General features: G+C 46.4%; 1 protein-coding gene across 1 annotated transcript; it reads left to right on the top strand.

The window, feature by feature from the left end:
- Nucleotides 1-1,878: 1,878 nt before the first annotated feature.
- GPN3 (GPN-loop GTPase 3) lies at nt 1,879-14,970 on the top strand. The gene is made up of 8 exons (XM_075898591.2): nt 1,879-2,036; nt 2,580-2,688; nt 3,321-3,488; nt 3,820-3,944; nt 9,744-9,859; nt 10,525-10,621; nt 12,250-12,378; nt 14,783-14,970. Exons 1-8 carry the CDS (start codon nt 1,989-1,991, stop codon nt 14,843-14,845), a joined length of 855 nt encoding a protein of 284 aa, XP_075754706.1. The 5' UTR covers nt 1,879-1,988; the 3' UTR covers nt 14,846-14,970.

A 14,970-nucleotide genomic window follows, 5' to 3' on the forward strand; every position in this document is an offset into this window, starting at 1 on the left:
TGCACCCCCCACTCCTCCTCCCGCACCCAAACTCCATCCCCCCCACTCTCCCTCCCTCACCCAAACTGCACCCCCCACTCCTCCTCCCGCATCCAAACTCCATCCCCCCCACTCTCCCTCCCTCACCCAGACTGCACCCCCCACTCCTCCTCCCGCATCCAAACTCCATCCCCCCCACTCTCCCTCCCTCACCCAAACTGCACCCCCCCACTCCTCCTCCCGCACCCAAACTGCATCCCCCCCACTCTCCCTCCCTCACCCAAACTGCATCCCCCCACTCCTCCTCCCGCACCCAAACGGCATCCCCCCCACTCTCCCTCCCTCACCCAAACTGCATCCCCCCACTCTCCCTCCCTCACCCAAACTGCACCCCCCACTCCTCCTCCCTCACCCAAACTGCACCCCCCACTCCTCCTCCCTCACCCAAACTGCATCCCCCCCACTCTCCCTCCCTCACCCAAACTCCATCCCCCCCACTCTCCCTCCCTCACCCAAACTGCACCCCCCCACTCCTCCTCCCGCACCCAAACTGCATCCCCCCCACTCTCCCTCCCTCACCCAAACTGCATCCCCCCACTCCTCCTCCCGCACCCAAACGGCATCCCCCCACTCTCCCTCCCTCACCCAAACTGCATCCCCCCCACTCTCCCTCCCTCACCCAAACTGCACCCCCACTCCTCCTCCCTCACCCAAACTGCATCCCCCCCACTCTCCCTCCCTCACCCAAACTGCATCCCCCCACTCTCCCTCCCTCACCCAAACTGCATCCCCCCCACTCTCCCTCCCTCACCCAAACTGCATCCCCCCACTCTCCCTCCCTCACCCAAACTGCATCCCCCCCACTCTCCCTCTCTCACCCAAACTGCATCCCCCCCACTCTCCCTCCCTCACCCAAACTGCATCCCCCCCACTCTCCCTCCCTCACCCAAACTGCATCCCCCCACTCTCCCTCCCTCACCCAAACTGCATCCCCCCACTCTCCCTCCCTCACCCAAACTGCATCCCCCCACTCTCCCTCCCTCACCCAAACTGCATCCCCCCCACTCCTCCTCCCTCACCCAAACTGCATCCCCCCCACTCCTCCTCCCTCACCCAAACTGCACCCCCCCACTCTCCCTCCCTCACCCAAACTGCATCCCCCCACTCTCCCTCCCTCACCCAAACTGCATCCCCCCCACTCTCCCTCCCTCACCCAAACTGCATCCCCCCCACTCTCCCTCCCTCACCCAAACTGCATCCCCCCACTCTCCCTCCCTCACCCAAACTGCATCCCCCCCACTCTCCCTCCCTCACCCAAACTGCATCCCCCCCACTCTCCCTCCCTCACCCAAACTGCACCCCCCCACTCTCCCTCCCTCACCCAAACTGCACCCCCCACTCTCCCTCCCTCACCCAAACTGCACCCCCCACTCCTCCTCCCGCACCCAAACTGCATCCCCCCCACTCTCCCTCCCTCACCCAAACTGCACCCCCCCACTCTCCCTCCCTCACCCAAACTGCATCCCCCCACTCTCCCTCCCTCACCCAAACTGCACCCCCCACTCCTCCTCCCGCACCCAAACTGCACCCCCACTCCTCCTCCCTCACCCAAACTGCACCCCCCACTCCTCCTCCCGCACCCAAACTCCATCCTCCCCACCGAGAGGCGTAGGCGGGAGGGCGGATCTGGGGGGGGGGGTTGCGGGCTCTGGGCACCGCCAGTTTCTGCGGACCTGCCGCCCAGACGCCTGTGACCCACTAGGTTAACCCAGGTACGAGCCTCGGCGCCCCGCCCAACAGCCCACTCCGCCAGCAAACCGTCTCCGCGCGTGCGCAGGAATAGTCTTCCACGTCCTCTCCAGGAGCCGAACGGGGCGATTCGGCCTCTATAGGAAGTTTGAGCTTTGGGACGCTCCGTATCCGCCACGCTACGGGATCGCGGAGGGGTCAGTTCCTTTCGCTCGGTCCCTGCTGTCTCCGCGCTGCGTTGGAGAAACTGAGCAGCAGCCATGCCCCGCTTCGCCCAGCTGGTCATGGGCCCGGCGGGCAGTGGGAAGGTGAGACCACCCTTCGCCTTGTACCGAGGGTGGACCCGGGGCGTGCGGCGGGAATGGGGGCGGGGCATAAGGGGTTGGGGTAATTGAGGAAACTGAGGCATGGGAAACTGAGGCATGGGTAAGTACTTGGAGGCGTGGGGGTAAGTGGAGGGTTATGAGGCGGCTTAAGTGGAAGTTGCCGTGTACTCCCGTTGGCGTTTCTTGCAATCTGACATGGTGTAAAGTGGCGGTGACTCTTCTGATAAAATAGTCCTTTGTGGTAGCCTACAGATAACCCTTTGCATCGCTCCTTTCATCGGGAGACTGGACGGTGCTGTACAGAGGAGGTGTTATCCCCCTTTCACAGCCAGAGATACTCCGGCATAGAGGGGAAGTGCTGCATATGTTGGACGGTTACGTCAGGCAGAGCTGGGAATGGAATTCGGGTATTCAGATTCCCAGACTCCTGCTTTCAATATTAAGACTGTTGCCTCTACTTTCAGGTATAAAATTGCAACTTTTAGGTACTTTCAGTGGGTAATAAGATTCCTATTTAAATTACAGAGCACTTACTGTTCCACCATGGTTCAGCATTGTGCAGCCCTAAACCGCTCAGTGCAAGTTGTTAACCTGGACCCTGCAGCAGAATACTTCAATTATCCTGTGATGGCTGGTGAGTTGTGTTTGGGTGCATTGTTTCTTAATTTCTTGTACTCTCCGAACTGCTGAAAATGGATAGAGAATAGAACAGTTCTTACACAGGCTGAATCAGGCTTGAATATCGAGTTTTCTTTTTAATGACAAATTCAAATTTAATTCAAATTTGACCTGTCTGCATGTCAAAGCTGTTCCGATTTGACTTACAGCACTCTCCCGATTTTAAATCTGATTTTTATTTTTTAATAAAAGGAGCTATATATATATATACACACACACACACACACAAAACTATGGTATTTTGAGGCAATATTAGTAGGACCTATACAATATTTTTCCTGAATCTATAGCAGTATTTTACAAACCTTTTAGAAATAGTCAGTGTTCTGGTTTCCCCCTATATATACATTTTTTTTGTCTGTTTGAGGGAATGGAGAAAAGAAACAACACTTTAAAAAAACCCAGGAATTTGTGACTGTAAAATCACAAAAATTGGCAAAAGGCATGGGGGATGGGAGAGCTGGGGCAGCACCTGAAACAAATTTAGTTGGCAAAGATCATTTGGAGATTTAAACTTGTAGGAATTTGCTTCTGGAATTTATTTATGAAGTGTTGAAAAAAACACAAAACATGCACTTTTTATTCTAGACATTCGAGAATTAATTGAAGTAGATGATGTTATGGAAGATGACAACTTAAGGTTTGGTCCCAATGGTGGTTTAGTGTTTTGCATGGAATACTTTGCCAATAACTTTGATTGGCTTGAGGATTGTCTTGGCCATGTGGAGGATGACTACATACTCTTTGATTGCCCAGGTAAACAAGCTTCTATATTCTGGTGACTTAATTTTTTTTCTTATCTGATGTGTAGATTTTTTTTGCATGTATTTGATCATTTGCAGATAAAGCCTTTTTTAACTGTTATGTGGTTTAGTGCCAAAATGAAACATATTATTTTGTTTAAAACTGTCCAAGAGCAAATACTTCTTTTTAGATAATGCTATCACACATTCTGTGCTAGATTTCACTAATTTTAATAGCAATATCTTCTGCCTATCTACTATAATGGTATTTGATGAACTAATATGCTATTACTGTCTCAGCATTAGCTTTACACTCCTGCATATTAATTATGTATGTGTCCTAGGTCAGATTGAACTTTATACTCATTTGCCAATGATGAAACAGCTGGTGGAGCAGCTGCAACAGTGGGAATTTCGTGTCTGTGGAGTTTTTCTTGTTGATTCTCAGTTTATGGTGGAATCTTTTAAGGTAGGAGTTTTAAATTGATTGTAACAAAGTTTTTAATTTACAGATGAACAATCTGGAGAAATGAATAACTATATTCAGAATATGGATGTTAAATATTGGTGAATTGAATAGTCAATTAACCTCATGAATTCTTATTGGTTAGTCGACTATTCTATAGTCCCCAGGCAGCCCCTGTCCGAGGGGGAGGAGTCTGAGCTCCCAGACCCGGCACAAACCGGAACTGAGCCGGGCTGCCTAGCTCCTAATAAACTTTAAATGCAGAGCTGCAGTGGGGGTAGGTCCAGGATCCAGTGCAAGCCAGGGCTAAGCTGGGCTGCTGGCCAGCCTGCTAAAAAATTTACTGGCGGGGGGTGGGGGCAATGACTGTAGTCTATAGCATTAACCTATAAGCTTTTGCTTATCAGTTAATCGACTGTACTGTTACATCCCTAATTCAAAAGCAATCATAGCATTTTTCACCTCTCCATTGTCACTCTTTTGTAAACTTAAATATTCTTTATGGCCTAATAGTCTGTGGAGGTGTGGGTAGGAAGTGGGAGTCATGAGATCTGGGAAAAATCCTTGAATGCTGACTGTTCGCTGTATCAATTAACCTGTAAAATGAGCAAAATTGGTACTTGAAAAATGAAGTTCCTGAAGTAAGGGATACACTGAGATGGGAATCCTAGAACTCGCCCAGAAGTAGGTTGGCTTCTGACCTAACAATGTCCTTAGACATTGCTTTGCCTCCTACATTTCATATCTGTCTGTTGCTAGTAGGGGCAAAACTACTAGCAAAAGACAGAAATGAGGCTGTAGGGTAAGTTGTGCATATATGCACAAGACTGGGTGAAAAAGGCTGATGGAGTAAGTTGGAAAAAAGTATAGTACAGAAGGGGAGAGACCCTGTATCTTCATTCACCTATCTCTACAAATTATTTGTAGATGTTATTTCCCTGTTTATGTACACATATTTGCACTCACTCTCACCAAGTTAGCGCAAGTATAAATAGCACCTCAATAGCATAGTCAGCAGCAGTGGAGACATGGTTGAGCCATACCGAGTACATATTTGCCAATTTTAGATGGGTTTAGACTTAGCACATGTCACCTATGCCTCTGTAGCCACTACCTGTGCTACTCTGCTATTCATAAAACTATTAGGAATCCTGTGACCTTGTCCCTATGTATGTATAACAAAAGAAAGAGAGTATCCATGCCTCCGTAAACTCCACTCCAATTCATCTCATCGTAGAATCATAGAATACTAGGACTGGAAGGGATCTGGAGAGGTCATCGAGTCCAGTTCCCTGCCCTCATGGCAGGACCAAATACTGTCTAGACTATCCCTGATATACATTTATCTAACCTACTCTTAAATATCTCCACAGATGGAGATTCCACAACCTCCCTGGGCAATTTATTCCAGTGTTTGACTACCTTGACAGTTAAGAACTTTTTCCTAATGTCCAACCTAAAGCTCCCTTGCTGCAGTTTAAGCCCATTGCTTCTTGTTCTATCCCCAGAGGCCAAGATGAACAAGTTTTCTCCCTCCTCCTTATGACACCCTTTTAGATACCTGAAAACTGCTATCATGTCCACCCTCAATCTTCTCTTTTCTAAACTAAACAAACCTAATTCCTTCAGCCTTCCCTCATAGGTCATGTTCTCTAGACCTTTAATCATTCTCGTTGTTCTTCTCTGGACCCTCTCCAATTTTTCCACGTCTTTCTTGAAATGCGGTACTCCAATTGAGGCCTAATAAGCGCAGAGTAGAGCGGAAGAATGACTTTTCCTGTCTTGCTCACAACACACCTGTTAATGCATCCCAGAATCATGTTTGCTTTCTTTGCAATGGCATCACACTGCTGACTCATTCAACTTGTGGTCCACTATAACACCTAGATCCCTTTCTGCCGTACTCCTTCCCAGACAGTCTCTTCCCATTCTGTATGTGTGAAACTGATTGTTCCTTCCTAAGTGGAGCACTTGCATCCTATTTACCTCAGACTATTTCTCCAATTTGTCCAGGTCACTTTGAATTATGACCCTATCCTGCAGATTAGTCGCAGCCCCTCCCTGCTTGGTATCATCTGCCAACTTAATAAGCGTATTTTCTATACCAATATCTAAATCGTTGATGAAGATATTGAAGATATTCAACAGATATTGATAAAGTGGGTTTTACTCACAAAAGCTTATGCCCTAATAAATCTGTTAGTCTCTAAGGTGCCACAGGACTCCGTGTTTTTGCAGATACACACTGATATGGCTACTCCCTCAGACTTTTGACATAGTCATACTATGAATAGCTTTAATGAGGGCTTGTGTGAGGATATGTTTGTGAGCAAGGGAATGACACACTTAGCTTGTAGATGTAGCCAATGTATACAGGAGATAAAGAATACAATCAGGGCTGTCCTTAGGATTTATGGTGCCCTAGGCGGGATTATTAAACTGGTTCCCCTGTACCTGACTTGCTCTTAGCAACATAAACATAAGCTTACAGTATTGGAAAACTTGCCACATGCACGTTAATAAAAACAGTTTAACTTAATTAAGCACTGTAATGCTGATGGACTAGCACTAAAGAAGTAGCACTATAGAAAAAATTCTGATTTATTGACAATGATGCAAACAAGATAATTTTTAAAATTTGTCAACATTTTATTGGAAATTTATATGAAGAACCCTGCCCTCCTTCACCAGCTGCAAAATGGGGGCCAGCTGAAGGCCAGGGTTGGCCCACGGAGCCCTGCTCACCCCAGACAAACTTGAGGCCAGGCCCAGCCCATGCAGGTCCTCTCCCCCCTTGGAGGAGTCGCTGACAGGACTTCTCTCGGGGGACAGAGCTTCGCTTTTGACAGCACAGCATTGTCATCACCCTTGTAAGCCCCGTAACCTCTTCCAGCTCCCTCCTGAGTTCTGCACTCTCTACCTCCTGCCCTGACTCCTGCTCCCCCACCTCTCTACCCTGAGCCCCCGCATCAGACCCTGTGCCCCGAATCCACCCCTCCTGCCCTCATTCTATCACCTTCTGCCCTGAGCTGCCCCCACAAACCTTTCAGCTCCCTGCCCACACATCGTAACCCCTACCCCTTACCAAGAGTCCCGCATATCTCTGCCCTGTCTCCAGCCCTACAACATTATACTCCTGCCCTAACACCCCACACCAAACCCTGTGCCCTCAGCCCCCTACCTCCTGCCTTCAACCACTATCCTGTGTTCCCCAACTCTCCCAGCCCCCGCTCTCCCTCCTGTACCCCACCCCTTTTTATTCTAGCAAAAGACAGAAAACTTGCAAATATTGTCCACCAAAAAACTATATCTGATGTTTTAATCACTTTCCTTCTGATATTAATACAAACTTCCTTTTTCCCTTAATTTTTGACAAATTCTATCATTTAAATAAAGCATGTACATTTTCCTTTTATTTTGTAATCTCTCCCCCTCTCGACTCTCCCGACCCCCCAAAAAAACTCTTAAAGATCCAGATACGCTCATAGGGACATAAATATGTAATCACAACATGCATAATATCTCCTCTCAAAGATTTTCTCTTTAACCATGAAGCTTAGAAATGTTTGAAGAAAATGGAGAGTGTCACATAGTAACAGGACTGCAGGAGCTGGGGATTTACGGACCCAGGGCTTCTCTCACTCCAAAAACAACCCCCACCCCCTTCCATGCAAATTGACAGCGGGGCGGGGGCAGCCTTCTTCCTCAGTACTCGGGGGGGGGGGGAGGTCGCTGTGCAGGCACCCCAACTGTTCCCATCCCCACGTTGCCCTGTAAGGTTCGCTTCTCTCGAGCTGGAACCTCCCGCCATCACGTGCCCATGCGGAGCCGCAAAGCAGCGCTGCCTTTGCAATCAGGTGAAGCCAAAAGGTGCAACAGCCGCGGCGGGTGGCCCCAGCCAGCAGCGGGGGAGGCAGCAGCCACCAAGCACTGCCAGGGCCAAGCGAGGAGGAGCCAGGGTGAGGGCAGTGGCGCTCGGGCGGGTGACTAGCCAGGGCGTGCAACGCCTGTGCCGACCCACATGGGGGGAGGTTGCTTGCTCCTCCTGGATCCCCCAGCCTCCCGCCCGGGCTGAGCACTCAGCACCCCGTCCCCTCGATCACTCCCCCGGCTCCAGACCCGCCTCTCTCCCCTCCCTGGCAGCAGTGTCCAGGTGCAGCGCTCAAACTAGCTGAGAGGGGAGACGCTCGGGCTTCTCCCCTCTCAACTGTTGTGCAGCGTTTGAGCACGCTGCACATGCGCTCCCTCGGCCCCACACCGTGCCCTGGCCGGCACCAGGAAATTTAAAGTGCCAGGCTCAGGCTGCGACACACCGGCACCCCGCATCACAATCCCCCTCCAGCAGCCACCAGCTGGCCCTTCAGCGGACGGCCCACCGGGAAATTCCCAGTATCCCTCTGGGCCAGTCTGCCCCTGCCTCAGCACACAGTCAGCCCCTCCTCCCCTTCCCACAGCACTTCACCCAACCCAGCCCTGCTGGAGGGGAGGGGGGAGAGAGGGGTGCTCCGTGGGGGAGAGGGAAAGGAGGTTTGCCCCTTGCTCACTACACTTGCCAACCCCCCTCTCGCCAGGGGGGCAGGCAACCCGGCTCTCCCTGTGATTACTGGGAAGGGCTGGGCTGTGGCTGCCCCAGCCTGGACCCCTTTCTCCCTTCCCGCCTGCCCCAGCCCAGGGTGCTTTCTCCCTCCTTGCCCCACCCCAGCTCCTTTTCCTTCCCTGATCCAGGGCCCTTTCTCTCATCCCTCCCAAACCTCCTGCCAGCCATGACCTAATCCTAACCCCCTCCTCCCTGGCAGCGGTTCACCAGGCCTGGCTCTTCCCATGACCACTGGGAGGGGGGCTGCTCTGAAGCTTTGTAGGCCCTGCGGTCTTCCCCCACCTGCGGGGGGGAGGAGCCTCTGTACCACAGCTGAGCACTGGGGAGGGAGGAAAGAGGCAGTTGAGACATGATGATGTCATTCCGTTGTCCCACAGGAAACGTTTTTTGGGGTTTTTTTATAGAGAGAGGGAGAGACTAGCAGGTGAGGCCCGTTGTTGACCAGGCAAAGTTATTTGTGTAGATTATGCTTATAGGAATATTCAAGAAATTAAATATATGTAATAGAATTTTTTATTAATGTGCTTGCAAAAGGGAAGTAAAAGAACAGTTTAAGTTTTGTAGGATTTCAATTTCAAATACTATTCATTTTATTGAATAATTACCATCCATAGTAAATTTGAAACCAACTCCTAAAGCTTCCATTACTCTTTCCGAAACTAATTTGAATTATTTTGTGATTTGTAACAGTAAAAATTTTCTTTGCACTAAAATGACAGTTGAATAGGTGACTCAATTTCAATTAGCAAATTTTTTTGAACTCTAATCATAATAGTCATGACTTTTTTCTGATGAAAAACAAAAATAATTATTTAAACCTTTTACCCAGCATATTCCTGTGTAAAACGTAGTGCATTCAGCTAATTTAAATGGCAGGATTGTTTTATGCAAAATTTGGTATCTGCAGGTAATCGCAAAATATGATTTTTTATTTTGCGCAAACAAACTGTTCAAAATAAATAGTAGATTTCAAAGATTCTAGACCTGGGGAAGATGGGGTTGTTACAGTTTTGTTGTGACACCATAGAGTAGTATTACTACCTGCTTCCTTTATCATGAAGGTTAGTGCATTGTTGTGATACAGTAGTAGTCTATTTACTGTAGTGATTACACTACCTCTTAAAAACTCTAAGTTATTGCTATATATTTGGAATCTATCTGTATTTAACTTTTCTTTTAACTTGGCACTTTTCTTATTTTGTCAGTTTATTTCCGGTGTCTTGGCAGCACTCAGTGCAATGATATCATTAGAGATTCCACAGATCAACATCATGACCAAAATGGATTTGCTGAGCAAGAAAGCTAAAAAGGAAATTGAAAAGTAAGTTTTGAAAAATATGTGGAGTGGTTTTTTTGTTTGTTTGTTTTTAAATAACTTGAGGCAAGTTTCAGGATCAATTGAATTAATGTTATTACGTGAAAATCGATTCTCTGGGACAGTTGGTGGGGAGGGCAAGCCAGATGGAATTGTTAAATTGCCAAATTTATCATGCAGTGTTTGGTAATTTGCAGCTAACTTTACAGATGATCTTCTGCATATATGTGTTTATGCATATTGGTAGAGAATTGTCTTGGAGAACTATAAGATCCTTCTGAATCCATTTGCAGAGGCTTTCACCTGTGTAGTTCAAATCCAACTTTAGAGATCCTCCTGCTTCATTATTTTGTAACTGTCAATAGAAATGAAAATATAGTCCCTTTTCCTTTTATGTAAATACCAAGATCTACATTTTTCCAATAGTCCTCGCTAAATATTTAGAGAATTTGGTGCTAGAAATCATAATCTTATAACCATGTAAGAAAATCTTATACATGTAAGAAAATTATATTTTAAAAATAGCACTTGCAAACTTGCTACCTTCTAAAATTAATGAAAAGTACAAAACCACAGGCAATAGTGGCAATATTTGAAAAACCATACATAATTCAAAGCCCTGCTGAGTTTTTGGGTTTTTTCTTTCTAATTTTAACACATACTTTTTTCAGGTATTTAGATCCCGATATGTATTCTGTGACTGAAGATTCTGCAAATATACTAAAAAGCAAAATGTTCAAGAAACTGACTAAAGCTATATGCGGATTGGTAAGTAGCAGTGGTGCTGTTTAACCCTAACAGGTTCAAGTACACTTTTGAAATTCAATCCTTTATGATTTACAAATATAACAGTATCAGGGTTAATTTTTCTGCACACACTATGCTATAAAAATATCTTTCTCAAAATGATGTTTTGATACAACTGATTTACTAGTATTGCTGGGAACTAAAGCAGTGGTTCCCATTCTTTTTTTCCATCAAGGATTCGTGTAGTAGTATCTAACACTTAGGGTACGTCTAGATTACAGGCTTTTATTGACAAAAGTTTTGTCGACAGATATTGTCGACAAAGCATCTGTCGACAAAGAGCGTCTAGATTACAGCCAGTTCTGTCGACAAAGCAAGCCACTTTGTCGACATGACAGTGTAGACGTAAAGAATAGTGTAGTTGCAATAACGCCTTCTGTCGACAGAACTCTGTCAACAGAAGATGTTATTCCTCGTAGAATGAGGTTTACAGCCATCTACAAAACTGCTGAGTTCTGTCTACGTTATGTCGATAGAACTCAGCGGCAGTATAGACACAGGTATAGTTTTGTCGACCAAAAGTCCACTTTTGTTGACAAAACCCTGTAGTCTAGACACACCCTAAGGGTGCATCTACACAGAATCCTAAACTCGAAGTAAGATACGCAATTTGCGGTATGCAAATTGCGTATCTTATTTCTAATCTATTTTGAAATGTTTGGCACATCTACACCCGTGCCAAATTTCTAAATAATGCCATCCCTTATCTCTCATGCAACAAGGTTTACTAGGATGGCAAAATAGCATGCCCATTATTTTGAAAAATATTTCAAAATATCGGGAGGCTTGTGTAGATGCAGTGTAGCTGTTTCGGGATACCTCCGGTATCCTGAAATAGCTGTGTAGTATAGACATATCCTAAATGTCCTCAGTCCCTTCCATTTCTAGTGCTCCCAGAGCACCCCTTGCCAGCGTGACCTCTCTCATACAGTGCATGGGAGGTTACACTGTATGGATGATGCTATTTTTTAGAACAAAATGGTGTACTACATGCATCAAAAGTGCCAGAAAGCTGTTTTGGTGCATTTCAGACCTAGCTCTAGGACCTAATGATCCACGTAATGCATGATGAATCCCCATAGGTCTGGAGGAATCAACTTTGGGAACAACTGTCCTAGAGAATTCTCAGACATATGAGTGAAAATGCTGACAGATTGGATTTTTTTAGCCTAGTCTCTCTCAGACTAATTTTGATCCAACATCCAGTGGCTACATCTTATGTTGGGCATGTTGTCATGATAATGTCAGAGTGATCCTGATGTGTAAGCAATATGGTATAGTGAACTGCACAGAGGAAAGGCTACTAGGAGCTCCAGAATTCTAATCGTGACTCGGTCACTGGTTTGCTGTGTGGCCTTTTATCTTACTTTCACCATCAGTAAAGCAACTAATCTATTAGTGTCCCTGTCTTGAAGGCATTTCTGTGGATTAGTGTATAAGATGCCACAGTACTCCTTGTTTTTGCAGATACAGACTAACACAGCTACTCCTTTGATACTTGTGTGGATTGGTGTTTGGTGTTTGAAGTGTTCTTTATTATTGATTAATCATATAATCTAAGAGCTATGCTTTTGAAAACCTTCCTCCAGATTGATGACTACAGCATGGTTCGATTTTTACCTTATGATCACTCCGATGAGGAAAGCTTAAATATTGTGCTGCAGCACATAGACTTTGCCATTCAGTATGGGGAAGATCTAGAATTTAAAGAACCAAAGGTAAAGAACTTTTATTTTTTAAGAGGTAACATTAAAAAAAATCCAGCCCCATCAATTAAATGTAATTCATTGAGTTTCAGAGAGTGTTAGTGCTATTTTGAAACGTGGGCATTAGGGATATTAAAATACATGGAATTTGATAACTGTGTAACCACTGATGGGGTGGCAGCTAGCTCCCCAGGAGCTTGTGTATGCCGGGAGCCAGCATTTAAGCTGGCTGCTGCCCCATGCTGTTGCCTCTGATACAAAGGCAGCAGTGCAGTGTGGTAAGCAGCTCCCGGGAGTTGAACCAGGAGCCGTGTGTAGCTGGGTATCTGTTTGGGTAACCAATAAGCTTGTGCTTATCAATTAGCCATTTAAATGGCTACACTCTTACATCTCTTGGGGCACTGATGCTGCCAAGAAGGATTTGTGCAGGAGAAGAGGAGCCTGCTACTATTGAGCAGGGCAGAGTTAAGTGTATGTATTGACTATAATGAACATGGATAGGTATGGAAAATCTCTTGTGGCATGGTTCTGTGGTTTGCATTGCTTCTCATACAAGGTTTTAAAATTAATAATTCCTATATTTTATAGCCAGAAGTGACCCTAGGAAATCTTCTAGTTTGACTTCTTGCATGAAGTTGGCAAAGCATCCACCCAACAATTTCTGCATCAAGCCTTTTGTTTGAACAGTAAAATAATACCTAAAATATAGATGCAAATGAGACAGATGGCTTAAACTCAGTTTTATTATTATTCAGATATAATATATTCATGAATCCTGAGAAATAAATATCCATCTTCTTATTCCATTTTGAAATTCAGTTGTTCAGCACCCTTTAAATATACAAAATACGTGGATTCAGTTTTGGAACTATTACATTAAGGATTAGGGTGTGTCTAAAAACGCTATAGCAGTGTTTCTCAAACCATGGCTCACTACCAAGCCGTGGGAAAATAATACTGGGCGTCTGCGTGGCTGCTGGGTGCTCAGGGCTTCCGGAGTGCCCATGCGGCACCGGGTCCCCCAAGCCCTGGACCGGGCTGGGCAGAGGATGCAACCGGATGTTCCGGGCTCCCAGCACAGAGGCATAGCGAGGAGGAAGTGGGGGGGGGGGCAGTTGCCCCCGGGCACCACACTAGGGGGGTGCTGGGCTGGGGTGGGAGCAGAGCACACAGCATCATGAGTTGTGGCAAACCTGGTCTGTATGGAAATGCTCCCTGTGGGATTGTGCTACTTCTGGTAGCAGTTTCCTATAGGAGCACTACCTTACAATTGTACAGATGATAAAATGCTACCAGTAGCACATTCCTATAAGGTAGCAACTTTCTACATTACATGAGCGTTGTTGGGCCATGTACTCCCTGTGCAATCAAGCCTCCGAGGCAGGGCCAAGCAGCGACTTTAAAGGTAGGGTTTAAAGGTTCAGGGCCCTGCCCCATCGTGGCAAGGGTGGGGGTGCAAATTTTGCTTTTGCATAACACCCTTGCTACTCATCTGATGTGAGGGGGGTGCCAGGCTGGGCTGTGGGCGGGGCAGGGAGGAGATATGTGGCGCTGGGCTGCAGGAGTAGGGAGGTGCCGGGAACCCGGGGCTAGACTCAAAGGGAGGGAGTGGCAGGAAATCAGAGCTGGGCTCAGCAGTTTTGTGGGGCTTTGAGGGGAGGTGCAGTGAAACAGCGCTCAACTGTGCTGTGAGGGAAGCATGCAGGGAACCAGTATGGGGATCAACTGGGCTGAGGTGGATGGGGGAAGGCATAGGGAACAGAAAAGCAGCTCAACTGGGCTGTGAGGGGCTGCAGGGAACTGGTGCTGCACTCCTTTGGATTGTGGGGAATGGTTTTGGGGGAGCTGCAGGGAACCAGTGGAGGTGGGCAGCTCAGTTTGGTTGCAGGGGAGGGAGGTGCAAAGAAGCCTAGTGGGGAGGGAGGGAATCAGGAGCCCTGAAATGACTTCCCCTGGTCCAAAAAATCCGTCATCTGGTTTGGGAAACCCTGGTTTAGCCAGCTTTCTATCCATCTTACAGTCCATTTATCCAACCCAAATTCCCTTAACTTGCTGGCAAGAATATTGTGGGTGACCGTATCAAAAGCTTTTTCTAAAGCTGGCACTGGGGGCGTTGGGAGGACCAGAAACAACTTATTTTCATATTGATCATTTGCTTAATGAATATGCAAATATGAAATTGAATGTTACCGGTCCTCCAAAAGCTCATGAACAGATTTACTGGTCCCTGTGTCAAAAAGTTTGGGAACACCTGCACTATAGGAACCAGATTGCTTCTTGATATTGCTTGTCACCTGTTTTATGGAATGTTGTTATTTCTATTGCAATAAAAATGCCATAGAATAGATGACTTGATGTAACCATAGAGGTAAATTGAACTAATATTTACTTTTCTTTTGGGGTTTTTTTGTGGCAGGAAAATGAAGAAGATAAATCTGCTACTTTAGATGAATATTTTCAAGACCAAGTGGATGAGTAAAGAGTGAATATACCAAAGCGTGGTTGTAAAATATGCTTTGTTAAGGGATCCTCTAAATATTTGTGTGTATTTTTTTAAAATATCAAAACTGTAAGATAATTTGAATAAATCACTAGAGAAAGTGA

Source organism: Pelodiscus sinensis, chromosome Z, assembly GCF_052426305.1.
Source record: "Pelodiscus sinensis isolate ZL-2025 chromosome Z, ASM5242630v1, whole genome shotgun sequence".
Classification (NCBI taxonomy): domain Eukaryota; kingdom Metazoa; phylum Chordata; order Testudines; family Trionychidae; genus Pelodiscus; species Pelodiscus sinensis.

Excerpts from the sequence above, each read along its gene's own strand:
- GPN3 (XM_075898591.2), top strand. The coding sequence starts at position 1,989 with ATGCCCCGCTTCGCCCAGCTGGTCATGGGCCCGGCGGGCAGTGGGAAG. Across the intron at positions 10,622-12,249 it reads CTAAAGCTATATGCGGATTG|ATTGATGACTACAGCATGGT; the intron begins GTAAGTAGCAGT and ends ACCTTCCTCCAG. Across the intron at positions 12,379-14,782 it reads TAGAATTTAAAGAACCAAAG|GAAAATGAAGAAGATAAATC; the intron begins GTAAAGAACTTT and ends TTTTTGTGGCAG.